The 25,048-nt window shown below is 43.0% G+C and overlaps 1 protein-coding gene across 2 annotated transcripts; it reads right to left on the bottom strand.

Annotated features, from left to right (window-relative positions):
- Window positions 1-6,203: 6,203 nt before the first annotated feature.
- LOC123491212 (trafficking regulator of GLUT4 1-like) lies at window positions 6,204-24,760 on the bottom strand. 2 transcript variants are annotated; one of them, XM_045221322.1, is made up of 5 exons: window positions 24,465-24,760; window positions 13,293-13,545; window positions 11,334-11,620; window positions 10,590-10,722; window positions 6,204-8,287 (listed from the first exon to the last, which is right to left on the bottom strand). In XM_045221322.1, exons 2-5 carry the CDS (start codon window positions 13,459-13,461, stop codon window positions 8,271-8,273), a joined length of 606 nt encoding a protein of 201 aa, XP_045077257.1. In that variant the 5' UTR covers window positions 13,462-13,545; window positions 24,465-24,760; the 3' UTR covers window positions 6,204-8,270. The 2 variants fall into 2 exon arrangements, with proteins under 2 accessions (XP_045077257.1, XP_045077258.1); XM_045221323.1 differs by having other exon boundaries at window positions 13,293-13,542.
- Window positions 24,761-25,048: the final 288 nt, after the last annotated feature.

Raw genomic sequence — 25,048 nt, 5'->3', positions numbered from 1 at the left:
GTGGTATTATGTTTTGCCACTAGATACTGCATCATCAAAGGCTAGATACTGCATCATCAGCCTGAACTGAAAGACGCTTTGAATCAGCCATTTCAGAATAATTTTGAAATAGTTATTTACCTGGAATAATTTAGATTTGGACCATTTAACATTTGACAATGTACATTGTGAAGTTAGCACACTAGCTTCTGGAGCACAGTGTTGTTGACGTGGGATGGAATCCCGGGTTGGCTGTACAGGGATGGTCTATGTTACATTCAAGGGGGGAGGATTTCAATAAAGCGTTGCATTCAATGGAAAATAATCATTTTACAGAATATGGAGTGTAGCAGCCAGTGTTGTTCCCTCCCTCACTTTAAGTCCCAAATGCTATCTCCCAAGAGATCTCCTCTCCCTTCCTTTCCCCTGTCCTCTGCAGCACACTGCGTTCTTTCTCTCCTTCTGCTAAAACCGGCAAGTCAGAATCTATCTTCTCTCAGAGTTAAGTCCAATCCCTTCTTACTGCTGCTCGGATCATGTGCCCTATACACACACACACCCTCCTTTGAACTCTACTAAGATATGTGTGTGTTTGTTTCATGGCTCTTGGTTCAGAACATCGAAAGCACAGCATACAGTACACTATTTCTCGTTTTGTTTCTCTCCTTCTCTCCCTCTATTACAGCTCTCTTTTTTAAAAACCTTTGATTCAGACCCCTCCCTCTCCCCCTTTCCTCTCTGCGTTCAACTGCAATATGATAGTCCGGAAGATTTTTCTTCTTCTCTCCCTTGCTCGATATGTCTACCTTTATGTTTACCTGTATCTGTCTCTCTAGTTCCTTCCTTTTCTGCTTTTGTGTCGTTCTACCTGTTTTCTTTATCTCCCTGTCTTTCTATCGCTCTCTCTCGCCATCTGTACTCCCACTCTGTTCTCTGCCTCCCCCACCCCACCCCACCACTCCTTACAAACAGAACAAGTCTATCCATCTCATTATCTGTCTGATGATGCCTTGTTTTTCCCACTTGTCAGCGATTTGTAGCTACCCCATTTATTTTGGTTTACCTCATCACCTTTTCTTTCTTTCTACTGCCAACTCCAGTAGCCATCCTCCCCAACCCGTCGTGCTCCCCCCCCACCCCTCTCTCCCTTCCTTTGTTCTCTCCTCCTTACACCGCTCTTTCTCTATCCACCCTATCCCTCTTTCTCTGCAGCCCCCCTCTCTTTCACCCCATCATTTTCTCTCTCTCCTTTATTCCAGGCACGGTGGCAGAATCTTTTAATAATTCATATGGATTTAAAATGTAAATGGATATAATTTTTATTAACACTGAGAAGTCAGACCTCACTCCCTCCCTGCTCTATCGCCGCTTCTCCGGTTGCTCTCCCTCCCTGCCAACTGTTGCCTTGACAACCGCAACATCCTAGAAACACATAACAGAAATTCACACACACACACACACAAGACGAGTGGGTTTCTCGGATATCCTATCTCAAGCACATTCTTAAGGTAGGGAAAAGATGGAAGGAGAGTGAGTCTGACGCAGTTCAGGACTAACGTAGCGAGATGTATTACTGAACATAAATATAAATGCAACATAAAGTGTTGGTCCCATGTTTCTTGAGATGAAATAAAAGGTATTGGAAATTTTCTATACGCACAAAAAGCTTATTTCTCTCAAATTCTGTGCACAAATTTGTTTACATACCAGTTAGTGAGCATTTTGCCTTTGCCAAGATAATCCATCCACCTGACAGGTGTGGCATATCAAGAAGCTGATTAAACAGCATGATCATTACACAGGTGCACCTTGTGCTGGGGACAATAAAAGGCCACTCTAAAATGTGCAGTTTTGTCACACAACTCAATGCCACAGATGTCTCAAGTTGCTCAATGTGCTCTTCACGGATGAATCCCGGTTTCAACTGTACCGGGCAGATGGCAGACAGCGTGTATGGCGTTGTGTGGGCGAGCGGTTTGCTGCTGTCAACGTTGTAAACAGAATTCCCCATGGTGGCAGTGGGGTTATGGTATGGGCAGGCAGGCAGGCATAAGCTACGGACAACGAACATAATTGCATTTTAAAATGTATGCACACACTAACTGTAAATCGCTCTGGATAAGAGCGTCTGCTAAATGCCTAAAATGTAAAATGTTATCGATGTTCATTTGAATGCACAGAGACACTGTGACGAGATCCTGAGGCCCATTGTCGTGCCATTCATCAGCCGCCATCACCTCATGTTTCAGCATGATAATACACAGCCCCGTGTCGCAAGGTCAACTCTATGCGAAGGAGATGTGTTGCGCTGCATGAGGCAAATGGCGGTCACACCAGATACTGACTGGTTTTCTGATCCACACCCTGCCTTTTTTTTGTAAGGTATCTGTGACTAACAGATGCATATCTGTATTCCCAGTCATGTGAAATCCATGGATTAGGGCCTAATGAATTTATTTCAGACTGATTTCCTTGTATGAACTGTAACTCTTTCCTTATATGAGCTGTAAAATCTTAGAAATTGTTGTTTATATTTTTGTTCAGTGTATTAATGTACCATGTGAAACAGAGCTCATACTCAACTAGGGTTTATTCACAAGGTTCCTTTCAAACTTGATCAATAATCATAAATAATCAGAGCAGGATCAAGATCAATACAGAGTGCTTTATCAATATCTTGGATTAACATAGTAGTGTACACACATACTCATACTGTCTGTTTATAAAGCAGTCAATTAAGGCATGCACAGTCAGGCAAGTCTGCACAGATGTCTGATTCAGGATTATAGTATAGATCCGTAACCAACGACAATAAGAAGAACAACACTGATTAACTAAGTGGGCCGATGGTCTGGAACCACCGGTGCTGCAGTCTGTGGTTACCTCCCAAATGGCACCATATTCCCTATATAGTGCACTACTTTTGACCACAGCCCTATGGGCCCTGGTGAAAGGTATTGCACTATAAAGGCAGTAGGGTGCCATTTGGGAGTCATCCAAGATCCCTCTTCTAAAGAGATAATATATCAAACAGGATATAGATTATATTGGACAGGAAGTAGCTTATAAGAAACAGGAAACGGGATCAAATAGATAATTTTAAAGTGATCCTGTATGGCTCAGTTGGTAGAGCATGGCGCTTGCAATGCCAGGAATGTGGGTTCGATTCCCAGGACCAACCATATGTAAAAATGTATGCACACATGACTAAGTCGCTTTGGATAAAAGCATCTGCTAAATAGCATTTAATAAGAAACTATAGAAAATAGAAAGAGAAGAAGAACATTAATTAGTTGGGAATAAATCTGTTCTTAATTAATGAATTAGTGGGAGAAAGAAAGACCTGAGAGATTAATAGGAAATTACTAAGAAGATATGAAGAAAAGATGGTGATTACTCAGCTGGTGGCTTGAAATACATTTATGTGTGTGTGTGTGTGTGTGTATAAATTATCTCATGAACTGGTTGGTCATCATCGTTGTAATCACATAAGGTATCTATCTTCGAAGCATATGAAATGTGTAACTAACTAACTGTAAACATGCTTTTTTGGGGCAGTTTTCTTGTCAAGAAAGCTCAGAATCAACCAGTTGAATAACAGCGAAGGCCATTGTAGAATATTGTTTTCTTTGTGTTGTGCAGTTCTATTGTAATGTCATAAAGAGAACAACAACACTAATAGAAATAACAGTGAAAATAGAAATAGTAACCATAATAATGACAATAGTAATACTAATGATGATAATAATAAGGGAATAATACAAATAATAGCACTAATAGCTCAATAACAGTCAATATCAAAACAAAGGCATAATCAGGTATATATATATATATACACACAGTGGCTTGCGAAAGTATTCACCCCCCTTGGCATTTTTCCTATTTTGTTGCCTTACAACCTGGAATTAAAATGGATTTTTGGGGGGTTTGTATCATTTGATTTACACAACATGCCTACCACCATGCTTCACTGTGGGGATGGTGTTCTCGGGGTGATGAGAGGTGTTGGGTTTGCGCCAGACATAGCGTTTTCCTTGATGGCCAAAAAGCTCAATTTTAGTCTCATCTGACCAGAGTACCTTCTTCCATATGTTTGGGGAGTCTCCCACATGCCTTTTGGTGAACACCAAACGTGTTTGCTTATTTTTTTCTTTAAGCAATGGCTTTTTTCTGGCCACTCTTCCATAAAGCCCAGCTCTGTGGAGTGTATGGTTTAAAGTGGTCCTATGGACAGATACTCCAATCTCCGCTGTGGAGCTTTGCAGCTCCTTCAGGGTTATCTTTGGTCTTTTTGTTGCCTCTCTGATTAATGCCCTCCTTGCCTGGTCCGTGAGTTTTGGTGGGCGGCCCTCTTTTGGCAGGTTTGTTGTGGTGCCATATTCTTTCCATTTTTTAATAATGGATTTAATGGTCCTCCGTGGGATGTTCAAAGTTTCAGATATTTTTTTATAACCCAACCCTGATCTGTACTTCTCCACAACTTTGTCCCTGACCTGTTTGGAGAGCTCCTTGGTCTTCATGGTGCCGCTTGCTTGGTGGTGCCCCTTGCTTAATGGTGTTGCAGACTCTGGGGCCTTTCAGAACAGGTGTATATATATACTGAGATCATGTGACAGATCATGTGACACTTAGATTGCACACAGGTGGACTTTATTTAACTAATTATGTGACTTCTGAAGGTAATTGTTTGCACCAGATCTTATTTAGGGGCTTCATAGCAAAGGGGGTGAATACATATGCACGCACCACTTTTCCGTTATTTATTTTTTAGAATTTTTTTAAACAAGTTATTTTTTTTATTTCACTTCACCAATTTGGACTATTTTGTGTATGTCCATTACATGAAATCCAAATAAAAATCAATTTAAATTACAGGTTGTAATGCAACAAAATAGGAAAAATGCCAAGGGGGATGACTACTTTTGCAAGGCACTGTATATATATATATATATATATATATATATATATATATATATATACATACAGCTCTGTGATCTACATCTACAATATAGTGCAAGCAGGTTAAATATCCATAGTTGTGCTCAACCATTGAGAAATGGAAATAAAAGAAGCCAAAAGTCAGCATTCACTTTCAGCTGAAAACGTTTTTGCATATGTGGTTAGTCCAAACAGACATGCTACACTTTGGCATGAATGGGATTACAGGAGACGTGGGCAATGTCCTAATTATCTCTCCTTCCTCCCAAAGTGTGCACTTTTTAACTTTAAGAATAGACATTCTACCAGCCAATGCCTCCAGGGTGGGAAATGAAAACCAGCCACCAGCCAATTGCTGGTAGATTTTGGCATTGGCTGGTAGAATGTCTATTCTTACCAGCCACATTGGCGGGTGATCACACAGAGCATTTGGGAGCATTTTTTAAATTTTTATCCAAAGCCCACATGTAAAAAATAATTTACAAAAAACATATTTGAGTGTGTGTGTGTCAAAACATGTGCATGCGTTTTCGGTGATTTATCTTCATTTTTTTTGTGGCCGGTAAAATTTGGGCATCCTCGACTGGTGGACCAAAAAGTTAATTTCCCATCCTGCATGCCTCCACTAATCCAATGCTTTTAGATTTGTGGGAAGTAGTGAACGAGTGTACACTTCAGGAGAAAGGAAATATTATTGGGATGCACCCCCTCACTAACCCTCCAAACCCTGACATTATCAGAGTGGAACATCCTCACTCGTCATTCCCAATGGGAAACCTTCTCCTTTGGGTTTCACCCTATTGGACCTCAAGGGTGGTTCGGAGGAAGTGTTTCAAAAGGTAGGGTGGAGCAGTCTCAAAAAAAACAAGTTGACATAGATTATTCTGGACTACTCAAACAAATCGAAGTGAAAAAGTAAACTTTGGATGTGAATATCATGTGTCGTCATGGCAAATAAATATGCATCTTATTGATTTACAACGCGCTGCTCAAGTCAACGAGCCTCTCAGCTACATAAAGAGGTCCTTGGTGTAAAAGCATTATAGTTAACCCATCCTCCATTAAAAACTCTTAAGTATAAACACACTGTAAACGATACTGTAAACATGCACAGGGGACTGGGCTCAGGAAGTGAAGGGAGTGTGGTTGTCATGTAGAATGACACCTTTAAACTGAGTGGGGGGGACTGACTCAACTGCTTCTCCCTAAAAACAGCATCCGGGGGCAGACTCACACACGCAAACACACACACTCTTAAAGACTATCTTACACACACACACACACACACACACACACACACACACACACACACACACACACACACAGCCATACACCGTACAGATACTGTAAGTGTTACACTGCATTTCTCTCACACTCTTTCGCTCTCTCTCCCTCTCTCTCTCTCTCTCTCTCTCTCTCTCTCTCTCACACACACAGACACACATACCGACAGAGCACTTAGCCAGAGTCAAGCCAAAGACTGCCTTGCCCCTACTGTATGTGGCTCACATTCCAGGCTTTGGCACACAGTGACACACTGACTGACTCCCAGAGGGAGGGGAGGTCATTCTGCTCTGTGAATAACAACCAGACAAGGGCAAACACTAAGCACATATGAGCCGATACTGACCAGGGAGGAGAGGGAGTAACAACTGACCAAATACCCCAGCGAGGCATTTGCATAGAATTTTAACAAAAGAAGCAACAATCAAAGATAATGACTACATACTTAGAGAGGTGAGAGGTAAAGTGGGCAATACGTTTGCAATACTGAAGAGAGAGGAATTGATTCAAACTGACCAGAGATGGTAGACTGTTTAGAATTGTGTAAATACTGTCAAGCAGACTTTAATAACATTGTTGTTGTGTAAGTAAGATGCATGGCTCCCTTGCAAAAGAGACCTTGGTCTCAATAGGACTCCCTGTTAAAATAAAGGTAAAATGTTATAAGTTACCAATAAGGGATAGATGATATGGAGGTAGATACTGGACAGAAGAGGGGGAAATGAAGAGTAAGCAACATTCTATAACCAGCTCTGCTCAGTCTGTGTTTTTCCAGTCTTTTATATTCTCTGACTTTTTAATCCTGCATCAGTAACAAGTGTCTCGCTCTCTCTCTCTCTCTCTCGCTCTCTCACATTCAGCCATATGGGTGTGCCTGCCCGTGTCTCTGTAGCTGCGTACATCTGCCTTCTCTTACACTCTGTGTGTATGGATGTTTGTTTGTTTGTTTGTGTGTGTGTGCGCAGGGGGGTGTAAGCTAGTGTGTTTCAGAGTGCATGTGAGTTACCAGCCCTGCCTCAATCCCAAACCCAGAGTGGCTCATTCTCCCCAGATTCCAGATTTTTAAACGAAGACGAGGAAGCAAAGATAGATGGAGACCCTGGGTTTTTCCCTAAATCAAACTGCAGATGGTACAATCTGTCTCTAACTCCTCCCTCCCTTCACAGAAAAGAACGATCTGGAACAAATTATGAACACAAAGCCCCCCCATCAACATTATCACATTGATCAAAGATCAATTACAATCCCTGTCACCTCCCTAACTCTTCCTTTGCCATCTTTAACATGATCCTATAGGGTGAGATGGTTTTGGCGTCACAGTTAAAAGGATCCCTTGTTTGTGTTACAGTGGTGTGGACTGACTGGAGATGAATGATACAGTGGAAGGAAATAATCCCATTACAGAGAAAAGCAGATGTCCTTTCCGGCGACAATGGAGACACTCCTGGGAGGAGCAGCCTGGTCCCGGAAAACCATGCAGAGACTTTAAATACAGTCTGAGAGACTCAGGCAACCATTGCAGGAGATCATGGCATCGTTGACCAGAGTTAAACGTGTCTCTCTCATTGAGGAACCAGTCTGGTTGTCACTGTCTATCCTACCTCAGTGTTGTTCTACACAACGCCTTCTACTTTCTGAGTGATGGTGGCAGCCAGTGACGAGTGGTCAAAAAAAATAGGTGGGTAACTCCTGATCACCGTTCGCAGTCAATAAAGTAACGCCCCCAATACTTTCAATGCATTTATCTGCAAAAGGTGGATAAACACTCAAGCAAAATTAAAAAGGTGCGTAAACGGCGTTTACGTACGTTTACCCTGCACTACACCACTGGTGGCAGCGTTTGGGTCCGTGGTGTAGGAGGTAGAGGTGAGGGACTTGTCTATCTATTTCAGAGAACATATTACAGGCCATACATGCTCGTGCAGCAAAAAAGGGGACAAGGGGGTATACTGTAGGTTGCAGGCGCTTTTGTAGGATAGTGTTTTGATTGTAGGAAAGGGGAAAAGTCTGGTTGGGATGGTTGTTGGTGTGCTGTCTTGCGATCTTGCTCCTGGTTTCCATGGTGACCCTCAGGATTTTATTATACCTAATAATAAAGAGAAAACACAAGGGTGTTTGCAAAGATGTCATCAATAATGTTATAAAGTACAAACACTGAAAACGGTCTGACTCAAACCAGCCACAGATGGACGCAAATAAAGAACCATATACATCAAACGCAGGTTGGCATTTATTGGGATAAATCTTGTCCTAGAAGCAGCTCTGCAGGGTGATCACTAGCTGGCCTCCGATTTTAAACCCACACCCAGGGCCGAACTACCGCATTTGGGGCCTCTGGGCACCGACCTCCAGGGAGCCCCCCCACCCCTCTCAATAATTTTTGAGACCCCCAACCAAAAATAAAATAATAATAATAATAATTTGGTTGGGGGCCCCCTGGAGGTCGGTGGCCCCGGGGCACGTGCCCTGTGTACCCGTTCTGTAAGCCGGCCCTGCCCTAACCTTAACCACACTGCAAACTTTATGCCTAAGACTAACATTAAATTAAGACCAAAAAGCAAATTTTTGTTTTCAATTTTAAAAAAACGATATAGCCAATTTTGACATTGCAGCTAGTCCATCTAGCAGAAACAGCTCAGCTCTGCCTCCAGGACAAGATTCCTCCCAATAAATTTCAACCTACACAACAAACAGACAAACAGAAAAACAAAAACAGATGTTAACAGAGCTACAACGTCCGAGATTCAATCCGATCGCGTTTGTAGACAATGCAGCTTTTAAAGGCTGTTCGCGAAGACTGCAGTCACAGTAAACGCTGCATACAGTGCATTCGTAAAGTATTCAGACCCCTTTACTTTTTCCACATTGTTACGTTACAGCCTTATTCTAAAATAGATTAAATTGTTTTTTCCCCTCATTAATCTACACAAAATAACCCATAATGACAAAGCGAAAACAGGTTTTTAGAAATGTTTGCAAATGTATAAAACATTTAAAACTGAAATATCACATTTACATAAGTATTCAGACCCTTTACTCAGTACTTTGCTGAAGCTCCTTTGGGAGCGATTACAGCCTCAAGTCTTCTTGGGTATGACGCTACGGCACACCTGTATTTGGGGAGTTTCTACCATTCTTCTCTGCAGATCCTCTCAAGCTCTGTCAGGTTGCATGGGGAGTGACGCTGCACAGCTATTTTCAGGTCTCTCCAGAGATGTTTGATCGGGTTCAAGTCCGGGCTCTGGCTGGGTCACTTAAGGACATTCAGAGACTTGTCCCGAAGCCACTCCTGCGTTGTCTTTGCTGTGTGCTTAGAGTCGTTGTTCTGACCTCGCCCCAGTCTGAGGTCCTGAGTGCTCTGGAGCAGGTTTTCATCAAGGATCTCTCTGTACCTTGCTCCGTTCATCTTTCCCTCAATCCTGACGAGTCTCCCAGTCCCTGCCACTGAAAACATCCCACAGCATGATGCTGCCATGACCATGCTTAACCGTAGGGAGGGTGCCAGGTTTCCTCCAGACGTGACGCTTGGCATTCAAGCCAAAGAGTTCAATCTTGGTTTCATCAGACCAATAATCTTGTTTCTCATGGTCTGAGAGTCCTTTAGGTGCCCTTTGGCAAACTCCAAGCGGGCTATGATGTGCCTTTTACTGAGGAGTGGCTTCCGTCTGGCCACTCTACCATAAAGGCCTGATTGGTGGAGTGCTGCAGAGATGGTTGGTCTTCTGGAAGGTTCTCCCATCTCTACAGAGGAACTCTGCAGCTCTGTCAGAGTGACCATCGAGTTCTTGGTCACCTCCCTGACCAAATCCCTTCTCCCCTGATTGCTCAGTTAGGCCGGGCGGCCAGCTCTAGGAAGAGTCTTGGTGGTTCCAAACTTTTTCCATTTAAGAATGATGGAAGCCACTGTGTTCTTGGGGACTTTCAATGCTGCAGAATTGTTTTTGGTACCCTTCCCCTGTGCCTCGACACAATCCTGTCTCGGAGCTCTACGGACAATTCCTTCGACCTCATAGCTTGGTTTTTGCTCTGACATGCACTGTCAACTGTGGGACCTTATATAGACAGACGTGTGCCTTTCCAAATCATGTCCAATCAAAGTGAAGGGGTCTGAATACTTTCCGAATGCACTATATGTCGACTCAATCGGAAATTACCTTTAAATGGTGCATTGTTGACAACGCAATCAGATTGAATCCCGGCCAATAAATGTTTTTATGATAATAAGTACAACAACGGGCAGTAACCTAACCCACCACCAAAAATCAAGCACAAACACAGACGTGACCAAAAGCAGGATAGAACACACACAAACAAAAGCTGCACGTAACGACAGACACAAAACGGCACTGCAACAAGAACTCGAGAGCTCAGCCACTTTGGCCACTCACTTCCCCAGTTTAAGACGATGGCCGCGATGATGATGATGACCCCGCCAACTAGCGAGACGATAGACAGCACCATTGCGTTCCGGCCCAGACGCCGCGCCCCGTCAACGTTCCCTAGCTGTAGGCTTTTCCTCGACTGGAGAATGGGGAGACATTTTATTGATTAGGTTACAAAATGCTGGTAAGTTTCCCAAAATTACCAGGTTGTCCAGAAATTCTGGTTGAAAGACTCCTGGAATCAGGAGGGAATAAGCAGGAAACCCAGGAATCCACAATCTGGGATTTCTGGAAAACCTGGGAATTTTGGGACCCTAGTTGGTGAATATAAAGGGCCACTGCATGAGGAAGACAGACATGACATGTAAATAAATACACACAGTAAATAATTCACATACCCCTGCTTCAACATACACACACAAATAGACCCATGCATGCAGGCAGACACAGACAGACAGACAGACAGACAGACGGAGAGACAGACACACAGGCAAAACACACTGTGAAGACAAAAGGTTAAAAGTAGTGGGTGGCACTCCTATCTCTTCTGATCAGAACATTGGCCATCATTTTCTGTTCATTTCCCAGCAGGTGATCACTAACACACCGCGGCCTCCCACTGCTTTCTGCTGTTCATCTTTGTGGTGTTTCTTAGATATCACACGCACGCATGAACACACACACACACACGCATTTCATCACAGACAACACTTACCAACCACATGTCAAATACTTCACATTTCCACTCACCATAACAGAGAAGACGAGACCCACAATGTTGATGGGCCACAAGGGGCAGAAGCAGGACAGGATGGCCAGGATCAGGTAGTCTCTAGGGGGCTTGCCGTCGTCCTCCTCTGGCACGGTGCTGGGCTGACGGCTGATGGAAGGCCTGGGAGACCCTGCCCCATGACCCAGCAGGGACCCAGAGCGGCTTCCTTTCCGCGCCCGGCCGTTGGTTGGTTTGGCGTGTTGCAGTCGCTTGGGGGACGAAATGGAAGATGTGGGCGAGGAGTCGGCAGCACACATTCCATTACCTGTAGTAGGGTGGGTAGAGGGAGGCAAGGAGAGGGAAGGAGGGAGGAAGAAGGAATGGGAGAATGTCCTCATCGTTTCATCACCAAAATCGGGAATCCAGACATGATTCAACATCTGTAGACGGGTTGGCTGCCAACTGCACGAAAACTATGCGTGCGTATAAATGTGTCTGGAAGGTGTGCGTTATTATGATTCTGAACAGTCAGATAACTAGCAGCAATGACAAGAAGCTGCCATTAGCAACGCGCATGCCCCGCCCACCTGAGGATCTGTCTTTTTCAGCCATCTATTTTGTGTGTTTTGAGTGGTGCAAAATCCACTTGTCACTTAAATCTTGCTGGATTGATTGCTTTCATTTTACTCCTGTGACTCTTTCATACTGTTGCTTGTGCCTGTCATTTTTTCCTGTTAACGTTACGAAGGCAGACATTTTTGTAATGACCTGTCAAACACCCCGGTAATGGGCTCAATGGAAAACATAAAGCTTTGTCTGAGATTTAACACATCTCGACACATCACAAGAAAGAGAATAAAGATGGCTGTTAATTTTTTGTGGAATTGAAAAAAGTAATAATTTGCTGCAGTTGAAATGTTAACAAATTAGATGCGCTGAAATGAAAGCAATTTCCAAAAATGAACATGCGGATTATAGTGATATTGTGTCTGATCTCGCAAACAATGTAAAGTATGTATAGCAGTGGAGGCTCCTCAGAGGAGAAAGGGGAGAACATTAAAAAAGTTATAATTTTTAGATAAAACTATACTAAATATAATCACGTCACCAAATTATTCATTAAAACACACTATTTTGCAATGAAGGCCTACAGTAGCCTCAACAGAACTCTGTAGGGTAGCACCATGGTGTAACCAGAGGACAGCTAGATTCCGTCCTCGTCTGGGTACATTGATTTCAATACAAAAGAAGGAGAAGAGAAGGAATACAATGTGGTTGCTATGAAAGTGATCAGGGGTGTATTCATTCCGCAAATTCTGTTGAAAAACAATTCTTAAACGGAAGCAAACGGAACAAAATGGGGATAAACATACCTGAATTTGTCCAATAGAAACTCTCGTTTGCAACTGTTGGACTAATGATTACACCCTATATCAGCTAGATCCAAGCAAGAGTGTCGAAGGCGGTATTGAATGTGTCAGTCTGTCTCCTCAAATTTTTCTCTCAACCTGTGTGCACCTACATTGTAAACTTTCATTCATAGGCTAGGTTGTAGAAACCTCATGATGGGTATAGGGAAAATTCAAGTATCATGTAGTAGCCTAAACCTATCGATGTTACATTGAACTGGGTTAATGGAATACGAATGACAATAGAATTAAATTAAATAAGGCCATGCTCATGAAAAAAATGGAGGGATTGAGTCATTGAAAAAAGAAAGGGTGCTGAAGAGAAGAGGAGGCTGCTATCTGTAAATCATGCATCTGTCTTCAGTGATTCCCGGACGGACAGGGCCAGACACTCAGGGAAATGAGAAGGGGAAGTGAGGGGACATCTCTAGAACATAAACATTCGTAGAGTCGTAGATCACAACAACAGAGATGAGGTCAAAGTGTTGAGAGGGGTGTTCATTTGAAGTTGGGGTGGATGGGTGGAGGAGAAGGAGCGGGGGAGGGGGGGTATGGTGGAGGAGGGGAGGTTGTCTAATATTTATTTACTGGTCTCCATCTTCTCGCTGATTACTGCCAAGTGGTCTTTGGATTCCGATTGGCTGGAGTCAGGGGCTGTCTCTTGGTGCTCAGCGCTGGTTGGCTGTAAGGTGATGGTCTGCTCCCGCTGCTGTTCTCCCTCTGCTCCACTGGGGGCAGCGATGGTGTTGGAAGCCATGGCGGAATGCGGACGATGTTGTTGTCACTGGTAGTTTGGGCCTTTTTGATGATTGGTCTTGATTGTACTTTTGATCTTCTTCTACTGAAATGAATGGGGGAAATAGAGAACATAATTCATTTTACAGTTACTTGCGTTGTGGTGTTATCGAATTACCAGTTAGTTAGCATGGAAGTCTTACAGCTCCTGCAATGTTCTGATCAACCATACAGTTTACTATAGTCCTGCGTTTCTAAACATTTTATACAGGTATACCAGGGACCAGCCAGCAAGCTATGGCTTTCTTCATTAGGGGACTGCTTAGATTAAACTTGACATTTTACCAAATCATACTCAGCTAACCATCTGAGGGGCGGGTCAGCAACATCCAGAGACCATATAGGAAGGAAACTGCTCAGGGATTTCACCATGAGGCCAATGGTGACTTTAAAACAATTACAGAGTTTATTGGCTGTGATAGGAGAAAACTGAGGATGGATCAACATTGTAGTTACTCCACAATACTAACCTAATTGACAGAGTGAAAAGACAGAAGCCTGTACAGAATACAAATATTCCAAAACATGCATCCTGTTTTCAACAAGGCATTAAACTAATACTACAAAAAATGTGGCAAAGCAATTCACTTTTTGTCCTGAAGACAAAGTGTTATGTTTGGGACAAATCCAATATAACACATTGCTGAGTACCACTCTCCATATTTTCAAGCATAGTGATGGATGCATCATGTTATGGGTATTCTTGTAATTGTTAAGGACTAGGGAGTTTTTCAGGATAAAAAAGAAATGGAATGGAGCTACGCACAAGCAAAATCCTAGAGGAAAACCTGGTTCAGTCTGCTTTCCACCAGACATTGGGAGATGAATTCACATGTCTGCAGGACAATAACCTAAAACACAAGGCCAAATCTACACTGGAGTTGCTTACCAAGAAGACAGTGAATGTTCCTGAGTGGCTGAGTTAAAGTTTTGACTTAAATCTACTTTAAAATCTATGGCAAGACCTGAAAATGGTTGTCTAGCAATGATCAACAACCAATTTGACAGAGCTTGAAGAATCCTGAAAAAAAGAATGGGAAATGCTACACAATCCTGGTGTGGAAAGCTCTTACAGACTTACCCAGAAAGACTCACAAGCTGTAATCGCTGCCAAAGGTGCTTCTACAAAGTATTGACTCAGGGGTGTGAATACTTATGTTAATTAGATTTTTCTGCATTTCATTTTCAATAAATTAGCAAACATTTCTAAAAACATGTTTTCACTTTGTCATTATCGGGTATTATGTGTAGATGGGTGAAAAAATATTTAATCAATTTTGAATTCAAGCAGTAACACAACAAAATGTGTAATAAGTCAAGGGGTATGGATACTTTCTGAAGGCATATACTGTAGGGAATAGGGCGCCATTTGGGACGTAGCCAGTATGTCCATAGAAACGAGAGTTTCTGTCAGAGACTACTGCCAATAAACATTGTACCTGCTCTGTTAATAATGCACTGTTGCCGGTAGCGACTGACTGACCGATGAGAATATCTTTCCACATACAGTGCATTCGTAAAGTATTAATAATAATAATAATATGCCATTTAGCAGACGCTTTTATCCAAAGCGACTTACAGTCATTCGTGCATACATTTTTGTGTATGGGTGGTCCCGGGGATCGAACCCACTACCTTGGCGTTACAAGCGCCGTGCTCTACCAGCTGAGCTACAGAGGATTTAGACCCCTTGACTCTTTCCACATTTTGTTACGTTACGGCCTTATTCTAACATGGATTAAATTGTTTGTTTCATCAATCTACACACAATACCCCATAATGACGAAGCAAAAACAGGTTTTTTGAAATATAACATCCCCACCACCATGCTTCACCGTAGGGATGGTATTGGCCAGGTGATGAGCGGTGCCAGGTTTACTCCAGACGCAAGGCTTGGCATTCAGACCAAGATCTTGGTTTCATCAGACCAGAGAATATTGTTTTTCATAGTCTGAGTCCTTTAGGTGCCTTTTGGCAAACTCCAGGCGGGCTGTCATGTGCCTTTTACTGAGGAGTGGCTTCCGTCTGGCCACTCTACCATAAAGGCCTGACTGGTGGACTGCTGCAGAGATGGTTGTCCTTCTGGAAGGTTCTCCCATCTCCACAGAGGAACTCTGGAGCTCTGTCAGAGTGACCATTGGGTTCTTGGTCACCTCCCTGACCAAGGACCTTCTCCCCCAATTGCTCAGTTTGGCCGGGTGGCCAGCTCTAGGAAGAGTCTTGGTGGTTCCAAACTTCTTCCATTTAAGAATGATGGCACTTTGTTCTTTGGCCACCTAATTCTTCAATGCTGCAGACATTTTTTGGTACCCTTCCCCAGATCTGTGTCTCAACACAATCCTGTCTCGGCGCTCTACGTACAACTCCTTCAACCTCATGGCTTGGTTTTTGCTCTGACATGCACTGTCAACTGTGGGACCTTATATAGACAGGTGTGTGTGCCTTTCCAAATCATGTCCAATCAACTGAAATGACCACAGGTGGACTCCAGTCAAGTTGTAGAAACATCTCAAGGATGATCAATGGAAATAGGATGCACCTGAGCTCAATTTCGAGTCTCATAGCAAAGGGTCTGAATAAATGGCAGAGGAAAAGGCACTCTTATAACTAGTCTGTGTTATAATCAAGGGTTGGAACCGGTTAAGGGAACAGAACCGAAAACTGGAAAATAAGGAAATTATTTGAGGAACAAATGAGTGATCTATACTGTGATCTATACTGTTCTGAAACAGAACCATTATTTTAAATGCATGGTAAACAGTTAATAACGTTCTATTACGTTCCGGGCATTTTTTCCAGTCCTACAAAAATTGCAACAAAGTGCCTATGCAAAGCCCTCACACTGTCACTCAGAAACGTATTCTAGCATGTGCCTGCCAGTGTGTGTGTGTAGGTAACATGGCCCTCCCCTCTGAAGCATAGGTTCTTCTTCTTCTGTGGGTTTTATGGCGGACACAACCCAAAAAGGTTTGTTGCCGCCACCAATTGGACAGGTTGAAAAAACAGGGTAAGAATTTAATCCATATGTGTAAGGGAAAACTAACTTAATCCACTCCTCCAAAAAATTGTACATTGACAAAAACAAAACAAAACAAAACTCCCACTTCTTCTTTCCTTCAAATCTCCATATCTCCCTTCTCAGGCTCTAGGGCCTGAGAGGGTGGTACGGCTTGTGACAATACTCCATTCAAGTCCTCCGCCAAGAAATCTTTCAGTCCTAGGAACCGGCTCCGCCGCATCCACAATGATATCTATTTTACTGGACCTCCTCTCCACCTTGGCAGTTCCATTAATCCCCATAGCTATAAAGACCACAAAGTCCACCTTCTTAACCTTTAAAATATCTGGGTCCTGCTGGTGAAAGGCAACCCCTGCAGCCTGCAGTGAAGGCCTATCCACCACCATGGACTCTTCAGGAGCACCATTCGAACTCTCAACCCTTTTAACAGCCGCTGCATATGAAATGCTCCGGACAGCCCTGACTTTGGCCACCTAATTATCTTTCACCCTTGTCGGGGCATTCCAAAGACGTGGCTTCATGGTTCCCAACACAATTGCAACATGTCACATTTTCATCACTTTTAAAACACATGATATGATATTTTCCACAACTTGGACATGGACTTGGACATCTCGGCTTCTAAGTTCTGCAAACACTTTAACATGTCCAAAAGCTTTACAGTGGGATAAATGCTCTGACTCTGTAGTTTATATACCCCAACTGCACTTGAGTAGGGAGAGACTCCATCAGATGACCTGGCCTCCACAATCACCCGACCTCAATCCAATTGAGATGGTGAGTGAAGGAAAAGCAGCAACAAGTGCTCAGCATATGTGGGAACTCCTTCAAGACTGTTGGAAAAGCATTCCAGGTGAAGCTGGTTGAGAGAATGCCAAGATTGTGCAAAGCTGTCATCAAGGCAAAGGGTGGCTACTTTGAAGGATCTCAAATATAAAATATATTTTGATTTGTTTAACACTTTTTTGGTTACTACATTAGTCCATATGTGTTATTTCATAATTTTGATGTCTTCACTATTATTCTACAATGTAGAAAATAGTAAAAAAATTAATAAAAACCCTTGAATGAGTAGGTGTGTCCATACTTTTGACTGGTACTGTATATATATATATATATAGGTTCCCTTGGAGGATGTCATGAAGTATCTGACTCCTCCTTAAGATAAGCCGCACCCAGCAAGCCCTACCCCTCTAACCTTTATGCCACACCCCTCCTATCTGCACACCTCTCTCAGCCTTTGGTCGCGTTCCAGGCTGACTACATTTCAGACGCCTGACAAGGTCTCACAACGCCTGGATAGGTGTTTTAAATATCTGCTAACCACATCATATGATCAAGCACCTGATGCCTGAATGCGCAGTCGATGATGTGGCACGCACCCATTGGTTGGTGAAACGCAACGTCTGCAACGTAGTCGGCCTGGAACGCCACCAAAGTCTTCCGACAGATGACGTCACACCTACGTAGCACTAGTCCCTTACATAAGTTACACAACCTAAGTTAGCTAAGTTAGACAACCACATATCACAGTCACTTGACCAACCAAATCTGACATAAGACAATTCTGTCAACCCTCATCATTTTGAATAAGGATTAGTCAGTATCGAACAGACAAAGGCTGGGATTCATGCAAACCCGCCATAGAGACAGAATCATTGGATCACTTGTTTTGGTTTTTGGTCGCAGGTTCAGGAATGGCTGAAGAATTACAACATTTAATTGGAGCTAACTCTGCAACTAGCACTGCTGGGTAATTTGAAAAGTCATAGTCAATCGATCAATAATATATACTGAACAAAAATATAAACGGAACATGTAAAGTGTTGGTCCCATGTTTAATGAGCTGAATTAAAAGATCCCAGAAATGTTCCATATGCACAAAAAGCTTATTTATCTCATATTTTGTGCACAAATTTGTTAACATCCCTATTAGTGAGCATTTATCCTTTGTCAAGATAATTTTACATTTACATTTTAGTCATTTAGCAGACGCTCTTATCCAGAGCGACTTACAGTTAGTGAGTGCATACATTTTCATACTGGCCCCCTGTGGGAAACGAACCCACAACCCTGGCGTTGCAAGCACCATGCTCTACCAACTGAGCTACAGGGGGCTCCATCTGACAGGTGTGGCATATTAAGAAGCTGATTAAACAGCATGATCATTACACAGGTGCACCTTGTAATGGGGACAATAAAAGGCCACTTTAAAATGTGCAGTTTTGTCACACAACACAATGCCACAGATGTCTCAAGTTTTGAGGGAGCGGGCACTTGGCATGCTGACTGCAGGAATGTCCACCAGAGATGTTGCCAGAGAGTTTAATGTTCATTTCTCTACCATAAGCCGCCTCCAATGTCATTTTAGAGAACCGGCCTCACAACCGCAGACCACGTGTAACCACGCCAGGCCAGGACCTCCACATCCGGCTTCTTCACCTGCGGGATCGTCTGAGACCAGCCACCCGGACTGCTGATGAAACTGAGGAGTATTTCTGTCTGTAATAAAGCCCTTTTGTGGGGAAAAACTCATTCTGATTGGCTGGGCCTGGCTCCCAAGTGGGTGGGCATATGCCCTCCCAGCCCCACCCATGGCTGCGCCCCTGCCCAGTCATGTGAAATTCATAGAGAAGGGCATAATTAATTTATTTCAATTGACTGATTTCCTTCAATGAACTGTAACTCAGTAAACTTGTTGAAATTGTTGCATTTATATTTTTGTTCAGTATAATAATACTCTTAGCAAAAATGTTTATCTTTAATTTACAATCTGTAGAAACTATGAGAATAGAAAGGTTCAGAACTTTTGTGAAACATTACAGCACAGTGGAAAAATATATGGCAACTAGAAAAATCAAAACTGGATGGTCAGAGATAGATGGGAGGGGTTGAGGGTAGCTGAAGGCTGGGACTAAAAACAAACAAAAATATGTAAAACATACTGTGTCCGTAAAATGTATATAGTATGTATAAGCTGGAAGTAGAAGTATTGTTGTCCATTCGTTTACTCGAATTAGGGGAGGGGTGGTAGGGTTAGGGGGAAATAATAAATAAGGAAAATATATATATATTCAAAAAATATATATGGGGGATTGGAAATTATGCAGACAATTACATTGATAGAACTCACAATATATCTGCAATATTAAAGCTGATCTACCCCCCTAAAAATAATAATAATAATAATAATAATAACCCACCATAGCAATGCTTGCTTCTTTATTGACAATATTCATCTTGTGCACACACACTACTAATTATGAAAAGTACACACTGGTTGAATCAATGTTGTTTCCATGTCATTTCAATGAAATTACTTTGAACCAACGTGGAATAGACATTGAATTGACTTCTGTGTCCAGTGGGCTGGTAGTAGTTGTAGGTTTTTTAGACAGTACCCAAGACCAGTCTGTGAGTTCATTTGACCATTGGAAAAAGAGCTACTGCGTGAATACTGCAATGCGGGTTTGATTGAATTGAGTCCAAACTCTTAATTATAATTATTATAAACACGGTTTAGGGTGGGGATGGTTTGAATTCCCCAAGCAATCAACCTAACCTGGCTCTTTCCTGCAGTCAAATGACCGAGTGGCCTCATGTGTGGAATGTTATTAATATTTTAATAATTTCATAATTAATTAACATTATTATTTTTTTACGGTGAAAATCTGGTGTTTCTATGTCAAATGGTTTTGTTACATTTCCATTTTCTGTGATGTACAGTATATCAACTGTAATATTGGAATGCAAACTCCAAATTGAATACATTTCAACTCTATATCATTGCATTAAAGGTACGTTGTAGACAAACGCATTGCACTGTCGACAATGCACCTCTCCACTCCTCTCCTCTTTTGACCTCACCCTCTCACCGTCCCCCCCTACTCACAAGGCAGGCAATACGCTTGACCTCATCTTTACTAGATGCTGTTCTTCTACTAATCTCACTGCAACTCCCCTCCATGTCTCCGACCACTACTTTGTATCCTTTTCTCTCTCGCTCTCCTCCAACACTACTCACTCTGCCCCTACACAGATGGTAATGCGCCGCCGCAACCTTCGCTCTCTCTCTCCCGCTACTCTCTCCTCTTCCATCCTATCATCTCTTCCCTCTGCTCAAACCTTCTCCCTCCAATCTCCTGATTCTGCCTCCTCAACCCTCCTCTCCTCCCTTTCTGCATCCTTTGACTCTCTATGTCCCCTATCCTCCCGGCCGGCTCGGTCCTCCACTCCAGCTCCGTGGCTTGATGACTCATCGCGAGCTCACAGAACAGAGCTCCACGATACACAACTAATCTTCTCCTTTCCCCCTTCTGATAACCAGGTGGCAAATTGCATCTCTGCATGTCTGGCAGACATATCAGTATGGATGACGGATCACCACCTCAAGCTGAACCTTGGCAAGACGGAGCTGCTCTTCCTCCCGGGGAAGGACTGCCCGTTCCATGATCTCGCCATCACGGTTGACAACTCCGTTGTGTCCTCCTCCCAGAGTGCGAAGAGCCTTGGCGTGACCCTGGACAACACCCTGTCGTTCTCCACTAACATCAAGGTGGTGACCCGATCCTGTAGGTTCATGCTCTACAACATTCGGAGAGTACGACCCTGCCTTACACAGGAAGCGGCACAGGTCCTAATCCAGGCACTTGTCATCTCCCGTCTGGATTACTGCAACTCGCTGTTGGCTGGGCTCCCTGCCTGTGCCATTAAACCCCTACAACTCATCCAGAATGCCGCAGCCCGTCTGGTGTTCAACCTTCCCAAGTTCTCTCATGTCACCCCGCTCCTCCGCACACTCCACTGGCTTCCAGTTGAAGCTCGCATCTGTTACAAGACCATGGTGCTTGCCTATGGAGCTGTGAGGGGAACGGCACCTCCGTACCTTCAGGCTCTGATCAGTCCCTACACCCAAACGAGGGCATTGCGTTCATCCACCTCTGGCCTGCTGGCTCCCCTTCCTCTGCGGAAGCATAGTTCCCGCTCAGCCCAGTCAAAACTGTTCGCTGCTCTGGCACCCCAATGGTGGAACAAGCTCCCTCACAACGCCAGGACAGCGGAGTCACTCACCACCTTCCGGAGACATTTGAAACCCCACCTCTTTAAGGAATACCTGGGATAGGATAAAGTAATCCTTCTACCCCCCCCCAAAAAAATAAAAAAAATAATTGTAAAGTGGTTATCCCACTGGCTATAAGGTGAATGCACCAATTTGTAAGTCGCTCTGGATAAGAGCGTCTGCTAAATGACGTAAATGTAAATTAAAGGCAATGTTCGCGACGCTTGTGGAGATCACATTCACGGTAAACACTGTGGATTTTGGCTTAAGCATAAATAAGAGGTTTGTGCAGGACTGACTTCTTCATCCTGCTCCTGCTGCTTTTCATACCGCACCCGCCTGGTCCCGCAAGAACTGGTCCCGAACCAATTTTAGGTGCATGTTACACAGCTTGCTTTGCAGTCCCGGTCACAGCAATTTTGCCGGCAAAAATTGCCTAAGAAATAGGAGGATAAAATACCAGATATTCTGGGCCTAGTGCTGAGCGTTTAGTGCTTTTTGAGGTCGGTTCGGGTTCCTTCTTTTTTTAAATATAATCACGGTTTTCGGTTTCGATATATATATATTTTTTACATTAAATGCATTATGAAATATGACATTTAGATTATTTTAGAGCTTTTTTAAATTTAAATTCCAAAGCCACATATTGAGAACATTCAATTGCCAAAACATTAAAAACATTCCATTGTCTCGAACACAGAATAAAGCAATTAATAAGTGCCCCATGATGGTAGTGACGGTCCATTACTAACATTATTAACCATCATTTACTCACATAACTTTACTTAAATAAAATATTTCAGTTGTGTATATTACTCTATTATTTCATTTCATCATCACATCTCTGCTCAGGCAGCAGCAGCCAGACAACCATCTAACGTTATCTCTGTGCTCCCCAACGTGCCAAGTTCCCTTTGGCTAGCGAAAAGGGTAGCCATGATCATTGGGTTGCCACATCTGCCCATGCTGCAGAGCTGACGAAATCACTATTTTAATAGTTCATCAAAGTAGATATGGCATACTTTCAAGACTGCTACAACTATCAATCGGGTAGTAGAACTATACCTCCCGAACTTTATCACTCTCACTGCTGTGTTGAGTACATTCCTCTCTATTGCGGTCTGTGTGGGTCTGCCGGGAAGAATATGCGCAACGGATCCTGGTTATTGTAGTTAATTACCACATTTTCTGCGCTGAACTAGGTTTAATATTTGCCTATTGAAAACTACAATTCCCTACAGCGTTCTTGATTTGATGTCTCTCGTGCTTGGTAGGATTTCTCTCTAGAGAAAAGGCGCGTTGAGCTCACAAAAAAAGGAACTAACCGACGTTGGTCAATTAGTTGTATAATAGGAGAGTGTACACTTGCACTTCACTTAAGCTACGTTTTGCATAACTTTTAGCATGCAGAAACAAAGAAATGTATTATCAATACTTAATATCCAGTTAATGTAGGAGCCAAAACTATAGCCTGTAATACTTCGGAAGTTAATTTTCTTGGAAAGACAACTGCCTCGGGCTTCTCCGCCCATGCATATAGCCTACAGGTTATTTAATTGAGACAACATATATAGGCGCACTTGATCTCGCAAGCCCAACAAAAGGGGAATGCAGCTATCTAGCGTAAATTACCTTTAAAAATCAAGTGCAATGCGCTTGTCGACAAGGTGCCTTTGATTGACTCCCTCCCGCCTTACTTCCTCTACAACTTGACATCTGAATATTCTCTGTCTTGTAAATACTTTCATTCCATTTATAGGGTTGTTAGAGTATACTGTGTGTATCCATTTGGGCTCAACATAGCTCCATCTATGAATGAGAGCAGTTACATTTGTCCAGCTCTATCCCTCAGCTTTATTGAAAAACCAAATGGCTGGTCTGCAGTTTGGCTGAAAAACCAATTAAGGATGTACATGTCATTTATTAATAAAAAAAGTGTTTGGCCTCACTAAGAGGAGTTGTTGAGTCATACAATCCAATCTTAGTACCACCAAACCCACTTTACAAAGATGAATGTTGTGAAAATATGAACTTCTATGGGAAATGTAATGGTATTATAATAAACCTTGGACATTATGATGACATTTACATATAATCATTATCTGCAGTTCATGCAGGGAGTGAGACTGACATAGTAGAGGAGATGTGGGTAGAATGATTAGGGGATGGAGGAGAGAAGGGAAGGGAGGAAAGGGTGCTGCGCACATCATGGAAAAAGGTGATCTTGGCACACCTAGACCTGTGTGTGTGTGTGTGTGTGTGTGAGAGAGAGAGAGAGAGAGAGAGAGAGAGAGAGAGAGAGAGAGAGAGAGAGAGAGAGAGAGAGAGAGAGAGAGGAAGTGGAAGATGGAGAAGGACTTGCGGTGAATTGCACATGTAATTCAACAAAAAAAACAGGAACACTAAATGCAAGCAAATTCTATGTAAAGATGATAAATTATGTAAAAGAATGCCACAAGGCCTATGCAGACTAACATAGATCTGTTTGGAAACCCACTGAATGCATAATAAAGATGCCTACAGACATACATGCATGGCTGCCTTACACACACACACACACACACACACAGAGAGAGAGAGAGAGAGAGAGAGAGAGAGAGAGAGAGAGAGAGAGAGAGGGAGAATTACACACGCACCCTCTCCCTTTCCTCCCTCTCTCTTCCCTCATGTACAGGAGTAAAATGCAGAATGAACAAATTACTGGTGCATTCTCTCTCTCTGTGTCGCTCACACAGACACACGCGCGCGCCATAGTCTGCATGCACACACAATGAGGACACACCCACTTTAAACCGCACATGCAGTGCATACTTGCATACTTTACTCTACAGATAGTAAAATATGAACTAAATCACATAGAAACCGCATGCTATCCACCTAGGCCTACCTGATCTTATTGAGTGACATGAAACATTATCCTTAACATTTTTCTTTTCTTGATCACAATTCCAAATATTACAGAAAAAGCTACGTGTAGTAAAAAATATAAAATATGACAAGTTCAGTAGGCTACGATTAAAATCTCCACCCAGAATTCGTCGAATGCTCTTTTTCTTTTGATACAGGCTATTGTAAACGGTAACGGTAAAATTAGGCTACAGACCACGCGCTGGGTTGTCAGATTGCGCTCTTGTACTTGCTATGTTGCTACCTCATCATCTCTCTCGCTCTCTCTTTTGTTCAACTGCGCTGCAAGATTGAGGAGAGGGAGGGGAGGCTGGGAGGGGGAGACAGGAAACTCCTATGCCCGGAGGCGGGTAGAAAGGAGGGGAGAGAGGGAGAAGCCGACGCAGCACATGCAATAGGATGCTTTCGTTCGCTTTTCTCTCACCCCGCTTTCCCTTATTTTTTTTTATGTCAGGCTCTATTTCACTGATGGGGCAAATAGTAGACCAAAGGAATACCGCCTCAAGCATTCCTTTGTCGCTGGTGCACTGACCGATTTATGTAGGCATATGTTTATTACTGTAA

This window comes from Coregonus clupeaformis, chromosome 7, assembly GCF_020615455.1.
Source record: "Coregonus clupeaformis isolate EN_2021a chromosome 7, ASM2061545v1, whole genome shotgun sequence".
In the NCBI taxonomy this organism is placed as follows: domain Eukaryota; kingdom Metazoa; phylum Chordata; class Actinopteri; order Salmoniformes; family Salmonidae; genus Coregonus; species Coregonus clupeaformis.
Note: the sequence above shows the minus strand (reverse complement) of the source record. Positions and strands in the feature narration are given on the sequence as shown.